Here is a 22,240-nt window from a genome sequence, read left to right on the forward strand (position 1 = left end):
ATAGTATGATGCCCCCATATAGCTCCTCAAACAATATAATGTCCTCACAAACCCCCACAGAGTATATTGTACCCACAACCATCCACACAGTATGATCATGTCCCCACACAGTATGATCATGTCCCCACACAGTATGATCATGTCCCCACACAGTATGATCATGTCCCCACACAGTATGATCATGTCCCCACACAGTATGATCATGTCCCCACACAGTATGATCATGTCCCCACACAGTACGATCATGTCCCCACACAGTACGATCATGTAGCTACACAGTACGATCATGTCCCCACACAGTATGATCATGTCCCCACACAGTACGATCATGTCCCCACACAGTATGATCATGTCCCCACACAGTACGATCATGTCCCCACACAGTACGATCATGTAGCTACACAGTACGATCATGTCCCCACACAGTATGATCATGTCCCCACACAGTACGATCATGTCCCCACACAGTACGATCATGTAGCTACACAGTACGATCATGTCCCCACACAGTATGATCATGTCCCCACACAGTACGATCATGTCCCCACACAGTATGATCATGTCCCCACACAGTATGATCATGTCCCCACACAGTATGATCATGTCCCCACACAGTATGATCATGTCCCCACACAGTACGATCATGTCCCCACACAGTATGATCATGTCCCCACACAGTATGATCATGTCCCCACACAGTATGATATCCCCACACAGTATGATCATGTCCCCACACAGTACGATCTTGTCCCCACACAGTATGATCATGTCCCCACACAGTACGATCTTGTCCCCACACAGTATGATCATGTCCCCACACAGTACGATCTTGTCCCCACACAGTATGATCATGTCCCCACACAGTATGATCATGTCCCCACACAGTATGATCATGTCCCCACACAGTATGATCATGTAGCTACACAGTATGATCATGTCCCCACACAGTATGATCATGTAGCTACACAGTATGATATCCCCACACAGTATGATCATGTCGCCACACAGTATGATCATGTAGCCACACAGTATGATCATGTAGCCACACAGTATGATCATGTCCCCACACAGTATGATCATGTAGCTACACAGTATGATCATGTCCCCACACAGTATGATCATGTAGCTACACAGTATGATCATGTCCCCACACAGTATGATCATGTAGCTACACAGTATGATATCCCCACACAGTATGATCATGTCCCCACACAGTATGATCATGTCCCCACACAGTATGATCATGTAGCCACACAGTATGATCATGTCCCCACACAGTATGATCATGTCCCCACACAGTATGATCATGTAGCTACACAGTATGATCATGTAGCTACACAGTATGATATCCCCACACAGTATGATCATGTCCCCACACAGTACGATCATGTCCCCACACAGTATGATCATGTCCCCACACAGTATGATCATGTCCCCACACAGTATGATCATGTCCCCACACAGTATGATCATGTAGCCACACAGTATGATCATGTCCCCACACAGTATGATCATGTCCCCACACAGTATGATCATGTAGCTACACAGTATGATCATGTAGCTACACAGTATGATATCCCCACACAGTATGATCATGTCCCCACACAGTATGATCATGTCCCCACACAGTATGATCATGTAGCCACACAGTATGATCATGTCCCCACACAGTATGATCATGTCCCCACACAGTATGATCATGTAGCTACACAGTATGATCATGTAGCTACACAGTATGATATCCCCACACAGTATGATCATGTCCCCACACAGTACGATCTTGTCCCCACACAGTATGATCATGTCCCCACACAGTATGATCATGTCCCCACACAGTATGATCATGTCCCCACACAGTATGATCATGTCCCCACACAGTATGATCATGTAGCTACACAGTATGATCATGTAGCTACACAGTATGATATCCCCACACAGTATGATCATGTCCCCACACAGTACGATCATGTCCCCACACAGTACGATCATGTCCCCACACAGTATGATCATGTAGCTACACAGTATGATCATGTCCCCACACAGTACGATCATGTCCCCACACAGTATGATCATGTCACCACACAGTATGATCATGTCCCCACACAGTATGATCATGTCACCACACAGTATGATCATGTCCCCACACAGTATGATCATGTAGCCACACAGTATGATCATGTCCCCACACAGTATGATCATGTAGCTACACAGTATGATCATGTCCCCACACAGTATGATCATGTAGCTACACAGTATGATCATGTCCCCACACAGTACGATCATGTCCCCACACAGTATGATCATGTCACCACACAGTATGATCATGTCCCCACACAGTATGATCATGTCACCACACAGTATGATCATGTCCCCACACAGTATGATCATGTAGCTACACAGTATGATCATGTCACCACACAGTATGATCATGTAGCTACACAGTATGATCATGTCCCCACACAGTATGATCATGTAGCTACACAGTATGATATCCCCACACAACTCCTTCCAGTACGATTTTTCTACACAGCCCTCCACTCGGTGTGACTTTCCCACACAGCCCTCAAACATTTTAATGCCCCCACAAACAGTATCATGTCCCTAGACATGAAGAATGGAGAGGTCTGTAATGTTTATCATAGGGACACTTCAACCGTGAGAGACAGAATCTTAAAAATAAAAAAATAAATAAAATGAAAAACAGAAATTCACATTGTATGATTTTTAAATAATGAATTTTCATTTTATTGCATGAAATAAGTATTTGATTACCGACCAACCAGCAAGAATTCTGGCCATCACAGACCTGTTAGATTTTCTTTAAGAAGTCTCCTACTCTGCACTCATTACCTGTACTAATTGCACCTGATTGAACTCGTCACCTGTATAAAAGACACCTGTCCACACACTCAATCAATTACGCTCCAACATCTCCACCATGGCCAATGCCAAAGGCCTGTCTATGGACACCAGAGACAAAAATAATAACAATAATAATAATTTTATTTCTATAGCACCAACATATTCCGCAACAGTTTACATCTTAGAAGGGACTTGTACATAAAATTAGACATTACAGCATAACAATAAACATAAAGAACAAAACAGACACTAAGAGGAATGAGGGCCCTGCTCACAATCTATGAGGAAAAGGGGAGACACGAGATGTGGATGGTAACAATTGCTTTAGTTATTCGGACCATCCATAGTGTAAGGATCTGGTGTTCATATAATGCTGCATGAACCAGTTATCAGCCTAAGTATGTAGCAGTACAGACACAGAGGGCTAATACTGCATAAAGTGTATGAGAACATGATGCGAGGAACCTGATTATGGTAAAAAATTTTGAATGAGCAACACAGGGATAGTTAGGTAAATGCATTGAGATGGTAGGGCAGTCTGAAGAAATGTGTTTTTAGGGCACGCTTAGAACTGTGGGGATTGGGGATTAATCATATTAACCTGGGTAGTGCATTCCAAAGAATTGGCGAAGCACGTGAAAACTCTTGGAGACCGGAGTGGGAGGTTCTGATTATTAAGGTATTAACCTCAGGTCATTAGCAGAATGGAGGGCACGGGTAGGGTGGTAGACTGAGACGAGGGAGGAGATGTAGGGTGGTGCTGAGCCATGGAGTGCTTTGTGGGTGATGGTAATAAGTTTGTACTGGATTCTGGAGTGGATGGGTAACCAGTGTAATGACTGGCACAAGGTAGAGGCATCGGTGTAACAATTGGTGAGGAATATGATCCTGGCTGCAGCATTCAAGACAGATTAGCGAGGGGAGAGTTTGGTAAGAGGGAGACCGATTAGTAGAGAGTTACAATAGTCCAGACAAGAATAAATAAGAGAAACAGTAAGAGTTTTTGCCAAGTCGAAAGTAAGAAAGGGTCGAATTCTACAAATGTTTTTGAGGTGCAGATAACAAAAGCGAGCCAGTGATCGGATGTAGGGGGTGAATGAAAGCTTGGTATCAGGTATGACCCCAAGACAGTGGGCCTGTTGCTGTGGAGTAATGGTGGAGCCACCCACGGAAATTGCAATATTATATATTATTAAATAAACTGCCCCCAAAACCAAAGTCATCGAAATGGCATCTGTGCCTATGTGAAGGATCTTGCTGATTTCTAAAATGGGCATTGTCAAATTGTCTCTTTGATCTAGTGTTTTGGCTCTCCCCGATAAATTCTTAGTCTTTGAACAGATCATCAAAATTAAAATTGAAATGTTGGTGGAAATTCTTTTCCTTGCCCCCTCTTCCTCCAGACGTGAAAGCATCATGGCAAAACCCGTCATATTCCTTGCGCTTATTTTCATCAGACAGAATCTCATACGCTTCAGCTATTTCTCTAAACTTTGCTTCAGCATCAGGACTTTTATTTTTTTCTGGATGATACTTCATGGCAAGTTTGTGGAAGGCCTTTTTGATCTGTCGCTCTGAGGCATTTTTTGGAACACCCAAGATGTCATAATGTCTTTTTGCCAATATGACTTCAGCTATTAATAATATACAAACTGCAAATGTGAGCACAGACTGAGCTGAAGCCATCGCTGAAGATCCAGCCTTCCGCCGACATTACATTATAACATTAATAGAGGGAGGAAAAACAAGTTCAGTTTTTGACAGGTTCAGTTTCAGATAGAGGGAGGACATGATGTTTGAGACAGCGGTAAGACAATCACTGATGTTTTCTAAAAAGGCAGGCGTGATATCAGGAGAAGAAGTGTATAATTGGGTGTCATCAGCATAGCGATAGTACTAGAAACCAAATCTACTAATTGTTTGACCAATAGGGACAGTATACAAAGAGAATAGGAGAGGGCCTAGAACCGATCCTTGAGGAACCCCAACAGTAAGGGGAAGATGAGAGGAGGAGCCAGCAAAAGATACAGTGAAGGAGTAGTCAGAGAGATAGGAGGAGAACCAGGAGAGCACGGTGTCCTTGAGGCCGATGGAGCAGAGCATAGTAAGGAGGAGCTGATGATCCACAGTGTTGAATGCTGCAGAGAGATCCAAGAGAATTAGCATGGAGTAGTGACCATTAGATTTAGCTGTTAGTAGATCATTAGAGACTTTAGTGAGGGCAGTTTCAGTAGAGTAGACAAAATTGTAGACCTGCACAAGGCTGGGATGGGCTACAGGACAATAGGCGGTTCCCTGAAAAATGCCCACAAGAAAATTGCCCACATGAAAAATGCCCACAGGAAAATTGCCCACATGAAAAATGCCCACAGGAAAAATGCCCACAGGAAAATTCCCCACACGGAAAATTCCCCACACGCAAACCACAGATCATCATTTTTGCAGGTTTGCACTAGGTCAACTGTAAATCACAAGTTGATCACATATTATGTGAACATCCTCACCTTGCACCTGAAATATCATAGATCAGAAAGTTTTGTGATGCTGTTATTGGCAATTTTCTGTGTGGGGAGTTTTCCGTGTGGGGAATTCTCCATGTGGGGAATTTTCCTGTGGGCATTTTTCATGTGGGCAATTTTCCTGTGGGCATTTTTCCTGTGGGCATTTTTCAGGGAACCGGTCTATGGTTTGCTTATGTCAGTTAGGCCGGCGTCAGACAACCGTGTTTTACCGACGTAAGAGAGGTGCTGAAAATACAGATTGCATACAGTACAATGCTTCTCTATGCCCCAGCTCCTATCAGCGGTATTTTACTGATCCGTATTATACGGTGTTCTACGGTCGTAGAAAATCGCAGCATGCTGCGTTTGTCACCGTATTGCACAAAAAATACGCCAATGAAAGTCTATGGGGGCCAGAAAAATACGGATTACACACGGACCAGCAGTGTGACTTGCGAGAAATACGCAGCGGTGTTCTATAGAAAAGCCGGCAATTCAGTGCGGTGTACGGTAAAATCACACTGGCAAGTTACAATAGAATAGCTGAAATAAATGTCTACACATAGCATAGGGGTATATATATATATATATATATGTCAGTGAGACACACATATATATATATATATTAATATTTCATCCAGCGCTAGATAGCTTAAAAGCCGGTAATTTAATTGCCGGCTTTTCCTATCTCCTTCCCAAACCCGACATGATGTGAGACATGGTTTACATACAGTAAACCATCTCATATCACTTTTGTTTGCATATTCCACACTACTAATGTTAGTAATGTGTATGTGCAAAATTTGGGCGCTGTAGCTATTAATTTAAAAGGGTTAAATCGCTGAAAAAATTGGCGTGGGCTCCAGTGCAATTTTCTCCGCCAGAATGGTAAAGCCAGTGACTGAGGGCAGATATTAATAGCCTTGAGAGGGTCCATGGTTATTGGCCACCCCTGGCTAAAAACATCTGCCCCCAGCCACCCCAGAAAAGGCACATCTGTAAGATGCGCCTATTCTGGCACTTGGCCACTCTCTTCCCATTCCCGTGTAGCGGTGGGAAATGGGGTAATGAAGGGTTAATGACACCTTGCTATTGTAAGGTGACATTAAGCCAGATTAATAATGGAGAGGCGTCAATTATGACACCTATCCATTATTAATCCAATAGTAGGAAATTCTTAAAAAACACACACACATTATTACAAAGTCTTTTAAAGAAATAAAAACACAGGTTGTTGGAATAGTTTATTAGACTGGTAATCCACCTGAAGACCCTCGCTCTGTAAAAAAGGTAAAATAAAAAAACAACAATATCCCATACCTTCCGATGATCAGTCTCATCCCACGCTGTAAATCCATCTGAAGGGGTTAACTAATTTTACAAGCAGGAGCTCTGCTAATGCAGCTGTGCTCATGCCAGTAAAACCCCAGCAAATTAATGGAAAGTAGGTCAAAGACCTGTAGCTACCTTTAGTTGCGGTAAGGCGCCCTCTGCTGGATGTCCTCATATGAACTCGAGCCTGGGAAAATATTCTGAAAAGTTCCCAGGCTCGAGTTCATATGCGGACATAAAACAATAAAACAAAATACACATATTTGGTGTCACCACGTTCAGAATCGCCCGCTCTATCAATATATAACAATAATTAATCCAATCGGTAAATGGCGTAGCGAGAAAAAAAATCAAAGGGCCAGAATCAGGGCTCTTTTTCATTTGCGAGAAACACATCCGTGTCTCGCATGTGAAAACCAAGCTCTGGCACCGACACTCCAGAGCGGAGCGTGCGGCTCCATGTGTTGCTATGCGGCCACACGCTCCGCTCTGGAGTGCCGGCGCCACAACTTGGTTTTCACATGTGAGACACGGACATGTTTCTCACAAATGGAAAAGAGCCCTAAGGGTTTTTTGTTGCTGCAACATTGCAATAAAATACAATAATGGGCGATCAAAAGATCGTATCTGCCCCAAAATGATATCAATAAAAATGTCAGCTTGGCACGCAAAAAGTAAGCCCTCACCAAACCCCAGATCATGAAAAATTGAGACACTACAGGTGTCAGAAAATTGCAACCTTATTTTTTCTACAAACTTTGGATTTTTTTTTCACCACTTAGATAAAAAAGAACTTAGACATATTTTGGTATCTACAAACTTGTAATGGCCTGGAGAATCATAATGGCAGGTGAGTTTTAGCATTCGGTGAACAAGACAAAAACAAACAAAAAAAACAAAATTGTGAAATTGCACTTATTTTGCAATTTCAATGCACTTTGAATTTTTTTCCCATTTTCAGTACACAATATGGTAAAACCAATGGTGTCGTTCAAAAGTACAACTCGTCCCGCAATAAACAAGCCCTCACATGGCCATATTGACAGAAAAAAAAAAGTTATGGCTCTGGGAAGGAGGGGAGCAAAAAAGAAAAACTCATAAAAGTGAAACAACCCAAGGTGGTGAAGGGGTTAACCATCAGATACCCACTATAGGATAGTTACTATCTGTTTCTGCCAGCAGGTGGTGCTCTATGAGCTCTAAACTATTATAAGTATAATTACTATTTGGTTTCTACCAGCAGGTGGCACTCTATGAGCTACAAAATATTATAAATACAGTTACTATTCAGTTTCTGCCTGCAGGTGGCGCTCTATAAGATATAAAATATAAGTATAACTAATATAAAGTTTCTGCCAGTAAGGGGCACTCTATGAGCTTTAAAATGTTCTAAGTATAGTTACAATTCAGTTTCTGCCAGCAGGTGGCACTCTATGAGCTATAAAATATTATAAATATAGTTAATATTAGATTTCCTTAAGCAGGTGGCGCATTATTTCTAAAATATTATTAATATCTGTTTCTGTCAGTAGGTGGCGCTCTATGAGCAATTAAATATTATAAATATACTTAATATTAGGTTTCCGCAAGCAGGTGGCGCACTAGCTCTAAAATATTAATATCTGTTTTTGCCAGCAGGTGGCGTACTAGCTCTAAAATATAATTAATATCTGTTTCTACCAGCAGATGGTGCTCTATAAGTTATAAAATATAAGTATTACTAATATTCGACTTCTGTCAGCAGGTGACGCTCTGTGAGCTTTAAAATATTATAGGTATAGTTACTATTTGGTTTCTGCCAGCAAGTGGCGCATGTCCAAAATATTATTAATATCTGTTTCTACCAGCAGGTGGCGCTCTATAAGCTATAAAATATTATGAGAATAGCTAATATTCAGTTTCTGTCAGCAGGTGGCGCACTATTTCCAAAATATTATTATTATCTGTTTCTGCCAGCAGGTGGTGCATGTCCAAAATATTATTAATATCTCTTTCAGTCAGTAGGTGGTGCACTGTCTCTAAAATATTATTAATATCTGTTTCTGCCAGAAGGTGGCGCACTATCTCTAAAATATTATTAATATCTGCTTCTGCCAGCAGGTGGTGTTCTATGAGCTTTAAAATATAAGAATTACTAATGTTCGATTTCTGCCAGCAGGTGGCACTCTATGAGCTATAAAATAATATAAGTGTAGTTACTATTCGGCTTCTTCCAGCAGCTGGTGCACTATCACTAAAATATTATTAATGTCTGTTTCTGTCAGTAGGTTGCGCACTATCTCTAAAATATTAATAATATCTGTTTCTGCCACATGTTTCTATAAGCTATAAAATATAAGTATTACTAATATTCAATTTCTGCCAGCAGGTGGCGCTCTATGAGCTATAAAATAATATAAAGCTACTATTAAGTTTCTGCCAGCAGGTGGCGCCCTATAAGCTATATTATAAGTATATTTACTATTTGGTATCTCTCAGCAGGTGGCGCACTATCTCTAAAATATTATTAATATCTGTTTCTGCCAGCAGGTGGCGCTCTATGAGCTGTAAAATATAAATAAAGTTACTATTCAGTTTCTGCCAGCAGGTGGCGCTCTATGAGCTGTGAAATATTATAAATAAAGTTACCATTCAGTTTCTGCCAGGAGGTGGCGCTCTATGAGCTGTAAAATATAAATATAGTTACTATTCAGTTTCTGCCAGCAGGTGGCGATCTATGAGCTGTAAAATATTATAAAGTTACTACATAGTGGATGCTTTCCTGAAACGGAAAGTACTTGAAAGCAGCATAATACAAAGAATAGCAGGTTTACCCAGAATCCTTTGCAGTAGGCGGAGCTATGCAAATCATGCGCTGTGGATTAGACAGGGGTGGAAAGAGATGATTTGCATAGCTCCGCCTACTGCAAAGGATTCTGGGTAAACCTGCCATTCTTTGTATTATGCTGCTTGCAAGTACTTTCCGTTTCAGGAAAGCATCCACTATGTATTTCCTTTAAGTAGAGGGCTTTTCGGTCTCTTTCGTCCCGCTACATTTAGCCCAACTTGGGTCTCTCCCTAAGGTGGCTAGCATATATGTATAAAGTTACTATTCAGTTTCTGCCAGCAGGTGGCGATCTATGACCTGTAAAATATTAGAAATAAAGTTACTATTCAGTTTCTGCCAGCAGGTGGCGATCTATGAGCTGTAAAATATAAATATAGTTAATATTCAGTTTCTGCCAGCAGGTGGCACTCTATGAGCTGTAAAATATTATAAAGTTACTATTCAGTTTCTGCCAGCAGGTGGCGTTCTATGAGCAGTAAAATATAAATATAGTTACTATTCAGGTTCTGCCAGCAGGTGGCGATCTATGAGCTGTAAAATATTATAAATAAAGTTACTATTCAGTTTCTGCCAGCAGGTGGCGATCTGAGAACATATAATATGCAGCATGCACGTAAATATCCGTCCTCCGCCAGCAGGTGCCGCTCTTGCACAGTTTCTGCAGGGATCGCCCCCTATACTTTGTGCTCCAGTTATTTATAAAGGAATTATTGGGCTGGAATATTCGGAGGATAATAATGTTCATCCGGGTGCGGATAGTCAGATGTAGCAGCAGTGTGAAGCGCTTCCTGAGTGAGCTGCTTGTTGTGGTAACTATGACAACGTTGTCATGGAGACTGTAGCGTTGGAGGAGTTGTCAGTGAGTTGTGTGCTGGAATCTGGGTGCTGATGTGCACATGCAGGAGAGCTGCAGCCCACCATGTCATTGTCTGAGAGACCCCCACTATCTGTGGGGCCGGGGCCCGCAGGACACAGAGAGGTTGGAGGTGACAATCTGGAGGCAGCCATGGGCCGCCGTGCAGGTACCGTAACGGCGCCATTCACACCACTGCGTAACGTAGCAGGGTTTAACCTGATAAATATAATAAATATATTACCTTTTTGTGTTTTTTTACATCATTATTCACCAGTTATATCAGTCAATATAAAATGCAGGTTGTTACAATCGCTACTTTGTAGCCATTATTTAATTAAATGTATGAGTTTTTTTTTTTCCTTTTTTACTATTTTTCTTTTTCTTTTTTTTTTACTTTTTTCTCAGTGTTTGTCATATGTAAAGTCCATATAAATACACAGATATAATTCTTGCTCAGGTGCAACATGCCCTAGGAATCCTGAACTGCCGGCGCTGCTGACAGAGGACGCCCCTGTGATGTAGTCCTGTCCCGGATCCCTCCTTTGCTTCCATCTTGTACAATGTGATTTGCTTTTATTGTCGCATACAAGGGGTTAAATGCTGGAGATCACGGGGATCTCTAGTTTTATTACAGCAGCGCCGTGACTTTGTATTACAGCAGGACCGTGACTTTGTGTTACAGCAGCGCCGTGACTTTGTGTTACAGCAGGGCCGTGACTTTGTATTACAGCAGAGCCGTGACTTTGTATTACAGCAGCGCCGTGACTTTGTGTTACAGCAGAGCCGCGACTTTGTATTACAGCAGCGCCGTGACTTTGTATTACAGCAGCGCCGTGACTTTGTGTTACAGCAGAGCCGTGACTTTGTATTACAGCAGGGCCGTGACTTTGTATTACAGCAGCGCCGTGACTTTGTATTACAGCAGCGCCGTGACTTTGTGTTACAGCAGCGCCGTGACTTTGTGTTACAGCAGGACCGTGACTTTGTGTTACAGCAGCGCCGTGACTTTGTGTTACAGCAGGGCCGTGACTTTGTGTTATAGCAGCGCCGTGACTTTGTGTTACAGCAGCTCCGTGACTTTGTATTACAGCAGCGCCGTGACTTTGTATTACAGCAGCGCCGTGACTTTGTATTACAGCAGCGCCGTGACTTTGTATTACAGCAGCGCCGTGACTTTGTATTACAGCAGCGCCGTGACTTTGTATTACAGCAGCGCCGTGACTTTGTGTTACAGCAGCGCCGTGACTTTGTGTTACAGCAGAGCCGTGACTTTGTGTTACAGCAGAGCCGTGACTTCGTGTTACAGCAGCGCCGTAACTTCGTGTTACAGCAGCGCCGTGACTTTGTGTTACAGCAGCGCAGTGACTTTGTATTACAGCAGCGCCGTGACTTTGTATTACAGCAGCGCCGTGACTTTGTATTACAGCAGCGCTGTGACTTTGTATTACAGCAGCGCCGTGACTTTGTATTACAGCAGCGTCGTGACTTTGTATTACAGCAGCGCCGTGATTTTGTATTACAGCAGAGCCGTGACTGTGTTACAGCAGCGCCGTGACTTTGTGTTACAGCAACGCCGTGACTTTGTATTACAGCAGAGCCGTGACTGTGTTACAGCAGCGCCGTGACTTTGTGTTACAGCAGCGCCGTGACTTTGTGTTACAGCAGCGCCGTGACTTTGTATTACAGCAGAGCCGTGACTTTGTGTTACAGCAGCGCCGTGACTTTGTGTTACAGCAGAGCCGTGACTTTGTATTACAGCAGCGCTGTGACTTCGTATTATAGCAGGGCCGTGACTTTGTGTTACAGCAGAGCTGTGACTTTGTGCTACAGCAGAGCCGTGACTTTTCGTTACAGCAGCGCCGTGACTTTGTATTACAGCCGGGCCGTGACTTTGTGTTATAGCCGGGCTGTGACTTCGTGTTACAGCAGGGCCGTGACTTTGTATTACAGCCGGGCCGTGATTTTGTGTTATAGCCGGGCTGTGACTTCGTGTTACAGCAGGGCCGTGACTTTGTATTACAGCAGAGCTGTGATTTCGTGTTACAGCAGCGCCGTGACTCTTTTCCATAAGGCTAAATTGGTGTGCCCACAGCCCACGCAATTAAAACACCATAATTGTGTGGCACAGGCTCTCTGTAGACCCAGACGCTGTCATACTATTACGTCGTGGCCTGTCAGGGTCAGGGAGGCTACAATCAGCTACATCACTTAGCTCCCTGACACTGTATAGGTGCCATGACTAGAGATGAGTAGAGATGAGTGAACATTGTCGGCTCCTTCCTTACCCGAACAGCTATAGCGTTTACCGAAGAAGCTTCACGGGGAACCTGGATACCTGTAACGATCCCAATAATCATCTGTTCAGCGCGGTTGTGTCACAGTCACCGCACATGCACAGAGAGCCTGTGTGTTTGGCTTTCCATGCATGTGACTGTCACACAACCGCGACGCGAACAGCTGATTATCAGGAGCGCTCCAGGTATCCGGGTTCCCCATGCAGCTTCTTCGGTAAGTGCTATAGCTGTTCGGATATGGAGGGAGCCGACGGTGTTCGCTCATCTCTAGCCATGACGGGTCCCATTGTGCACCTGTGTCTTGTAATTAATTTGTGCATCTCTTTGATAAACTGTTGCAATATGTCCGGGTATTAAAACAAGACTCTTCCCAAAGAAATGCCAGAGTTGTCAGCCATTGTAGAGTTTTATAGGAAAACTTATTTTTCCAACGTTATCTAAACCTTCTATGTAATGCATCGCGGACCTCATGCACACGACGGTCAGAACTGTGGTTCCCGTGGGTAGAACATGTAGCCATTTTAGACAATTTATGGGTCTGTGAAAATCACAAACAGCACTGATGGCAGCAGTTTGCAATCCCTCATTAACTTTGCAATGAATAGAAGTTTTCGAATTTGTTTTTTCATACGTGAAAATCACTGATAAAAACTGACCAAACACTATTGGTAAAAATGGACGCACCGACCAGACACTGATAAACCTTGAGCCATTTTTCGCATATGTAAAGAATCACTGACTTCTGAATAAGCCATTACTAGTGGCCCTGATCCTTCGTATCACGATGAGATGTCACTTTATAAGTCTTATAGCATAGCATTTACAGCACCACCAGTAATATAGCTGGATAGCAACTGAGAACAGGGACAGATAAATATGAATGGGGGTCCTAGTGGCCGAACTGTCAGTGTCTTTGTCCCGCTGCTGCTGCATGGTTGCGGTAGGAGGTTGGAAGGGGGAAGGGAATGTCAGGGTTCTGCTGCATCGTGGTGGCGGAGCGAAAGGCCATGACAGGGTCCTGCTGCTGCATGGTGGTGTCAGTGGATCCGGTCCAAGCAGGAGCAGCAGTTGTCATGGTGGTGGTGGTGGGCTGTCCTACAGCACTCGGCTTGGTGGTGGTTCTGTAGTGGTGTCCGGCAGTGCTTGGGATGGAAGTGGCTGTGCAGTGGTATGCAGCAGAGCTCAGCATTGAGGTCAAGCTTGACAGTGTAGGCACAGGCGGATACGCCGCCACTCTCTGCTGAAAATACCGACTCTGCTGCATAGCCTGCAAGTAAGCAGCATTGCAGGCCTGCATGACACTCAGCTGGAGATCAGGAGTAAGGTGTTCCGACATGCCCTCTTCAATTTGATTAAAAAAATGATGTGCTGGCCTCTGGAGGTCGGCTTTTACTTGGTCAAGGCTTTTGGTGACCTCCTGGATACGTGTATTCATATGGCTAAGGGCAGTATCCAGTTGGTCACCCAAAGCCTTGAGTCCATCGTGAAAAACCGATCTCAAGTGCAAAAACTCGGGCATGAGTGACCTGTCCGATGCCCTCTGCCGCTGCCGGGAGGAGCCCCCAAAAAAGGGGCAGAGGACTGGGAAAGAGGAACACCTGATGGACCAGCTTCCTGGTCTCCAGTTTGTGTGGCAGGCCCACTTGCTGCAGCGCTGCTGGATGGCTGGGATGGGTCCGTGGCTGTCTGATAAAGGACCGCTCCAGAACCTGGGTCAACAGTGCTGCTCCATGTGCTGTGAAAAAAGGAAAAAAAAATAACACCAAAAACTTAAAAAACGCCAACTCCTGTTGAATAGAAACATACAAATTATGGCAATACAACACAACCTAATACACCGGAAAAATACTTATGTTCTCTGGGCAAGGACCGGTCTTAAAAATGCCAGAATGCGGTGGTATTTATACTTTCAGATCCTTGCTCCAGAACCACTGGGAACACGGCTCTCTTGAAGCAGGTCCTTGTTGAAGCGATCCTTCATCAAACGCCATCGTGTTTTGACTTTGAGCACTGTTGAAAAAACAAAAAATAATGGTTAGACAATGGACTTTTGGCCGTGCTCACACAACTGTGTGTGATGAGAGAAACTCTCTCATCACACACAGTTGAGTGAGCACGGCCAAGGTCTCTGCTGCATCACACGGCATTGCAATACTTACAAAATGCATTTCGGACCCGAGTCGGGGCGTTGTCCCAGCCATCCCACATCGCATTGGCCACCTCATTCCATAGCCGCCAGATCGTCACGTTGTCCGAGTGCTGTGGAACCCGGGTGTCCCACAACGGGACTCGCTCATGGACCAGGGAGATGAGGATATCGTTGTCAATGAGGTCCTCTTCCTGTTCTGGAACCTAAAAAATAAATGAAGACATTAATGTTGGATACATTAACATAAGGAAAAGAAAGAAAATAGAGGCTGAGAAATGGCATGAATAATGAAAGTCAAGATAAAAAAGTAGTCCAGAAGAAAAATGTAAAGAAAGAGGAAAGTAAAGAAAGGAAGATTCAAGAATACTAAAGTGAGGATACAGTAAACAGTCAGCCAGGTATACTTACATGCTGCCGCCTTGCCACCTGACCGTGACCCCGCTGCTCCTGCTCAGCCTCTGCCGCAGTGGAAGAAGTGCTCTAAAAAAAGGGAAAAAAAATTGTCACATGTGTAGATGTGACAGTGAATACTTACCAATCTGAGGAGGTGAGTACTCACTTCACTGACATGTTTGGCTTGAGAAGGCCCATGACGTTGCTCCTCATCAGAAGAAGATGACATTCTGATGCATGCAGAAAGAAAGAAAGAAATGGCAGAAATTAGGACATGTGGAGACAGAAAATAGAAAATAAAGGCATTGGCTAGGATATACTCACATTGTTCTGAGTGTAGACTCCTTCCTGTGTCTGCTCTGCTGTGTCTGGAAAGCTTCTCTGTCTGCTGAGTAGTGGCCTGCAAATGTCCACTCCCTCCCTTTATCACCTTGTATGAGGGGGTGGCTAATCAGTGTCTAGACATGTTTTTCTGTGGTGTAACGCATGCGTTCATAAACGCAAGCAAATGCATGTGCTTGCGCCCGCATGCGTTCACATAGACAGCAATGCCTTTTTTGCCACATTCCATCCGCTAACAACCGCATACATTTCTAGGAGGCAAATTGACGCCTCTAAAATTACTACATGTAAACTGCAGACGACGAAGCAACGCATGCGTTGTGAAACGCAGCAAAACGCAACCGATCGCAGACACATGCGTCTCTAATGTTAAATATAGGAATACACAACGCATGCGGATAATTGAGGAAGAAACGCTGTGGACACAACCGCAAATGTGAAACCGGCCTTAGAGATGTGTTTTCTGTAAGTAAAGCAGTCAAGTTGCAGAGAATTTAAAAAAAAAACAAGAAAAAAAAGCATTTACCCTGTAGTAAGCAAAAAGGTAAATAGTAAAAGTAGAAGTAAATATCATAGGCTAAATAATTGTCGCTATTTTGATTTAAAAAAAGCATAAAAGCCATCCCACCGCAACAAGGTGAACCCATCGGGACGTCCTATCCTGTCTCTAATATTAAAATCTCACCTTGTGTTAACCGACCTCAATATAGAAAAGAAAAGAAAAAATAAAATGAGCATATATCCTATAGTAAGTAAAAGGTAAATAGTAATAGGACATGTAAATAACATACAGTGCTTAATACTATTTTGATCAAAAAAGTATAAAAGCCATCCCACCACGACAAGGTGAACCCATCGGGACGTCTTATTCTGTCTCTAGGATTAAAACAAACATTGTGTCAGCTGACCTCAATGTGAATAAGGGCAGAGCAGGATCGGGCCCGTCTGGTCAGACACCGGTCCAGGTGAAGCTATGTAGATGAATTGCCAGCTCAAAAAGGGGGTCCACGCCCCTGTATGTACAAAGTACAAGGAACCCAGTGGTAAAGCATTGAGTAGATATAGAGGTCACACCACATTCTTCTATGTCCACTGCTTGTTGTGCAGCTGGGTTCCTTCTTCTTTGGGTAATAGTCATTTTCACGTTCTCTGAATTCCTAGACAGCCCAGTGATTCCATCCCTTCATATTCTGGTACAAGTAGATTTTTTTTCTTTTGCCCAAGAAAGAGATTCCACACATGCCCTATTCACAACTGATGAAGGGTGCATTACCCGGAACGTTGCTGTACGTCACCCTGAGGAGTAATAACGTTATGTGGGAATAAGGGAAGAAAATTAAAATCATCCAAAAACCATTCCATGTTGTGCCTAGTCTCGGAGTCTTATTCCTTTATAGAATATTATTTTCTGATGAAGCAGTGAGTAATGCGGTCTGCTCCATTGGAATAAGCACCTAATTGCTTCTTTGCAGCAGTAATTGGAGCTTTTGTCTGTTGTGAACCTATTTCAAAAGTCTTGTTAAGTTGAATTTTCCCCCGGATCTCACTAAAATACAAAATCTGCAGATTCACCAAGAATTCCACTGGGCTACACTGAAAGAGGAGAAATCTGCTTTGAAAATCTGTCACATAAGCCGCATGGTGCTGATTGTTAAATCTTCATTTTGCATATATATTTCTTTCCTTCCTGACGTCCTCAGCTCGCAGGTGAGATTATGTAATATCACATTCTCTGCTCCAGGAACCTGATGCGGATTTTGCAGGTAAAATCTGATGAACTTTTTATGATAAATAATATTTTCTAACCTGTTTGTGTTTTTCTGTAGATTTAGTCCATGTCCAGAACAAATGTGACACCCTGGAACTATATGAACAGAGTGACTTTGTCCCTGAAGAAATTATTCAAGCTCTTACTTCAGCGGCACGAGGAATAGAGAAGCCTGAAATGGTTCAAGTAAAGAAAACCCGACATCTTAAAGAGGCCAAGGTGCATATTCCCCCAATATATTGCATTGCTGGGCAAAAATACGTTGTTTTTTTACATAATAAAAGCTGCATCTTGAGGGTCAGTCTTCAAAATTGATCAGACATAGAGATGAGTGGATTGAGTTGCAGGACCCTCAGTGTTCCATGTCCGCCGGACGTGGCAGCTCTGCAAATTACCTTCTACCTGCCGGCATCCATGGCTCCTCTGTTGATTAGCCGGCCAGGCTTGATGTCATCATTGTGGTGTGTAACACATGGCAACTAACCCAGAGTTGAGCTGAGGATCACAGCAAGTAAGAGGTGTTTTGTAAGGGTCTCGTCTGGTGGCCACAAAACACGGATGTGACCTCTGGACCAGGGTCCTGCGAATCGACTTGCTCATCTCTAGAAGACTTGCGTTTTGTCCGTTTCATCATTTTATCTGCAGCACTTAAAGCGACTCTTGTCCGCACAGAATGACTGTTCACACCAATTACAGGCGCTCGGTGCACCACGGCGCAGCACCTTTCTACCTGCTTGTTTTCCCTCTATCTCCACCCTCCTCTTTGATTGACAGCTCTAGCTTTATAGGTCCATCGAAGGGTGTAGATAGAGGGAAAACAAGTAGGTGTGAAGTTGTATTTGAAAGGTTGGCCTGATGGTACACCGAGCGCCTGTGCTTGGTTTGAACAGTCGTTCTGTGCTGACAGTCCCTTTAATGAGCTCTGCTTGTACAACGTAGTAAAGATAGTAAGAGCTTGCAGATCTTCCTAGAGATAGAACGTTTTTGTTTTTTTTTGCTAAAAGCATCTTCAAACTCATTGTATAGCATGGGCAACCAGTAGTTGTCACCCCACCTCTATTGGTGCGGGTACGGTATGGGCCTGGGAGCTGTGCCCAAACCATCTGTAACAGATACTTATAGATTATAACTTACAGCTGTCAATTTGCTCCAACAGCCAGGATCGAGGATCACGCTGCTGTACTAAAGCTCCTATAGATTTGTTTTTATGGTTTCCATAGGTGGAGAGAGGGAGAGTTCACATCTCCAGTACCTCTGATGCAGACGACGCACTGTATTCTGTATATGGAAGTTTATAACTTCATTGTCGGCTGCTAAAATCGATGCTGATTTGTGTTTGCTTTAGGTTTGTGTCCGCGGCATAGATCATGTCTGGCATCATCCTCTACGTAGGAACAGGTTCAAGCATCTGACTGACCAACCAGTCTGTCTGACAGGTGCTGGGAGGTAAGAGAGCCGGAAAATGATTGTTTTATCTGCAACGATTATTCACATTTAAAAGGAACATTGTCTATGAACACAACAGTCATGTAAAAATCTGCATCTCATGAATGTACCAAGAAACATGGAAGGAAGAACATACAAGAGATGGGGCTCTGGAAAATAGACCTCGAAAATAAAATAGTGCCCCCTATCTGTCTTCCATGAACACGGTGCATGTTTTGTTCCGCAGTCCATAGTAAGTGGCCAAATAATAGTTTCAGCTGATGGTTTGGCTGGCAGCTATCTCTCCCGATTCCTCTATTCACAGGGCGTTATGAAGTCTTAACGAAGCGCTCACTGGGTACAGTCACCTGATGAATTAAGTGGCACGTGCCATCTAATGAATCAGACACATTCATTACACAGCCTGTGCCCCCAAGCGGGGGCTGATGTACATTTCTTGAGTAAGTTACTCCATTTTAGTGATGTATGGTCTGATGATTTTCATGTGCAGGTGTTTCCACGCCCCGTAGTATAGAAGAGGGTTGGTATCTGCCAATACTAACCTTTATCATGTAGTCATTGGCTGTGGTTTCCAAAACATGGTACATTACCGCATGAAAATAGTGGACTGAGATAGAATTTGTTACTAATCTTTGTGGTGAAATGAGATTTTGGCACAATAAAGCCTTCTGTGTTGACATTTCAGGGATATTTCATTCCTCTGTGATGCTTTAGTTACGGAGAAAAAGAACACAGCAGTTATACCATCGACAAGTCGAAGTGATAAGACACCAAGAACAATGGTATGTCTGTGCCCACACGCCCCATGCAAAAGCATTTGTTTCCCTTGTCAGCAGTGATCGATCTCACAAGTCCAGTGATCATCTCTTTGAAACGGATCCAGTGAATGAAAATCCTAACTCTGTTTAAAACTTGATGAAAAACTGATCCTTTCATAAGGATCCAGCAGCGATCAGTTTAGTTTTATTTTTTTTAGCCAGACACAGAAGTGCAACCTTTTCTGTCCGGCTAAAATAATTGACAAAAAATAACATGACACTTTGTCATATATGTATTTCCAGCGGCAAATATGTGAAATATATAAAATATATGAAGCTCATAGGCTTAAGTGCAAAATTTCCTACAGGGCCCCAACTATCGCTTGTCTTCTCATATGGATCAAAGAGACTTTTGGGACCTACCAAAGCTTTAGGACCCTGGTGTGACTGCAGCCCCAGTACACTCTACAGTTACACCCCTGTGTATTTGGGGATCAGGTTCTGTTTTGCCTACATAAAGCTGTAGTGACTTATTGCCCTTCACACATAGTAAAATGTCAGGAGCTTGTATAATATAAGCTTTTCAGGAGAAACCATCTCACCAGTCACCGACTTCCAGGTAAGATGGTTGATATGTGAAGAATTTAAGCTCCCACAGCTGACGTTGTTCTCTTCCATCTCATGTGTTTAAAGGCTTTTCCACATTTTAAAAAATGTCTGTCCCCAGCCATTAACACACATACAGTAAAAATAAAAAAAACTTAATCATCCATATAACCCTTGCTGTTCCAGCTCCACATTCCCTTTCCACCCTGATGGTCTTTTGTTAATCTGGCTGCAGGGGTCATTCCATGTACCCCATATGACCGCTGCAGGCAATCACTGGCCTTAGCAGTATATGGCAGAAATCCACTAGAACTGGTGATTGGGTCAGTAAATGAGTGAGCATTCTTTTTATTTTTTACTTATTTTATGTGTATTGGCAGCTGAGGGCAGATTTGTTAATAAATGGGCAAAATGCCTCTAAAGCAATTTTCGCATGATCATGGTAGAAAATAAATCCTAGAGCAGCTGGTCACTACCTAAAAATAATAACACCTTTTGTTATCAGGCTCTAGACCTACTGCCCAGCACCTCTACACAATTATGGCCTGAATCATCAAGACCGGCGTTGCTCATGCCAGTCTAGATGAGGGGTCAGATGCTCCCAATTCATGAAGAGGTGCACGCTACATGAATCTGGAATCACATCAAACAAAGCGGCTGGCAGCATTCACTGTGTAGGGAGCACGTCCATCTTGACCAACGAACCCATTTGGAAATATTGCAGCAAACACAAAAGTGTAGTCAACGTCCAATCCAGGGTGTTGAATTTAAAAAGATGAAGTTTATTCCACCATAAAAAAAAACAATGTTTTGACCCAGAATGTACTTGAAAAAGACCCATTTTAGCTCGAAATGTTATTTTTATGGCAGAATAAACTCAACATCCTACCTCTGATGCTGTCTACACTTTGTGTTTCATGAATCTGGTGTGTCTGAGAAGTAGTGTGCGCCTCCATGCGCTACGCCAGAAATCTCACTCCAGGACGTGGCGTAGAGAACACCACAGCTCATCATGAATACTTTTATGGCAGAATTCTGGCGTGAAAGCTGTGATGAATGAGGCCCAGTGTCTATTCTACACATAACATTGGAACATGCATGCTGGCAAATCGTGTCTTTCCGATACTTACAGCACTGAGCTGCTAACATCTTATTTAGGGTAAGGCCCTTCAGAGCGGCTGCATCATGTCTGCATGTAGTATGTAGCATATTTTAAGTTGGTGTGCAGTTTACAAAAGAATGCACAATCATTAACCATGAAAATGCGGCCTACAACCCAACCTTTTATTCACACAGTGGTACTTACCTGTTTACTGGTTTCTGCTTTCCTTTTTTCAGATTCTCTTATTATTTTCTTACTAATTTTTTCTCCTTTGTTAGGTCATCTGTTCAGCCACATTTCTTTTTTTTTTTTTTAAATTTTTTTCCATGATGATGATATGGATTGCTTATTGTTGTTTTTTTCTTTGCATAGACTTCCTTGAGAAAGGCAGATTCTGCCGAAACGTTGGAATTTATGATATCTGTTGTTCTGTAGTCAGCTGTTCATTAATAAACCTACCTTTTCTAAGCATAAGACATTGTGGACTTACTGAGTGCCAAAGGTTATCCTTTTCTAGTGTTTGCTCATTCCTTTGGGCACCTCCTTACGTTACTGAGTGCGCCATTTCTGACCCTATTATTATTGCATTTAGTATGTAGCATATTTTAAGTTGGTGTGCAGTTTACAAAAGAATGCACAATCATTAACCATGAACATGCGGCCTACAATCCAACCTTTAAAGAGCTTTCCAATCTGGCTCTTAGACAGCTCAAGCCAGAAATATTTGGAAAAAGTGAGCGCCGACTGTTCTTTCCCCCCTCCAGCAGCCGGGCCTTATTGCAAACTATCTTTTATCTACTACACACTTCCTAATTTTCTGAAAAATCACTTACAGGGATTGTCCATGCATATGATACTAATGTCTTATCCTTAGCTCTTGGCTATCCTTAAGAAAATATGAGATGATCTGCAGTGCCCAACAGCTGTTCAGCTCCGTTCAGTGTTAAATTTTGGCCGCCACAAAAGCTAATAGCAACAGATTGGTGGGCCTACCAGATATCAAA

The 22,240-nt window shown here is 43.0% G+C and overlaps 1 protein-coding gene and 1 pseudogene across 2 annotated transcripts in view; one reads left to right on the forward strand and one right to left on the reverse strand.

The window, feature by feature from the left end:
- Positions 1-4,044: 4,044 nt before the first annotated feature.
- LOC138647473 (dnaJ homolog subfamily B member 9 pseudogene) lies at positions 4,045-4,568 on the reverse strand (annotated as a pseudogene).
- Positions 4,569-10,224: 5,656 nt separating this feature from the next.
- The window catches only part of AXDND1 (axonemal dynein light chain domain containing 1), a 48,285-nt gene continuing 36,269 nt past the window's right edge, over positions 10,225-22,240 (forward strand). The window contains exons 1-4 of one of the 2 annotated variants that reach the window (XM_069737700.1): positions 10,225-10,544; positions 17,383-17,543; positions 18,670-18,770; positions 19,456-19,552. In XM_069737700.1, coding sequence (XP_069593801.1) covers positions 10,442-10,544; positions 17,383-17,543; positions 18,670-18,770; positions 19,456-19,552 — 462 coding nt within the window. In that variant the 5' untranslated portion in view covers positions 10,225-10,441. The remainder of the gene's footprint in view (positions 10,545-17,382; positions 17,544-18,669; positions 18,771-19,455; positions 19,553-22,240) is intronic. The other variant, XR_011315084.1, reaches the window with a different exon arrangement.

The sequence above is a fragment of the Ranitomeya imitator genome, chromosome 8, assembly GCF_032444005.1.
Source record: "Ranitomeya imitator isolate aRanImi1 chromosome 8, aRanImi1.pri, whole genome shotgun sequence".
Lineage (NCBI taxonomy): Eukaryota > Metazoa > Chordata > Amphibia > Anura > Dendrobatidae > Ranitomeya > Ranitomeya imitator.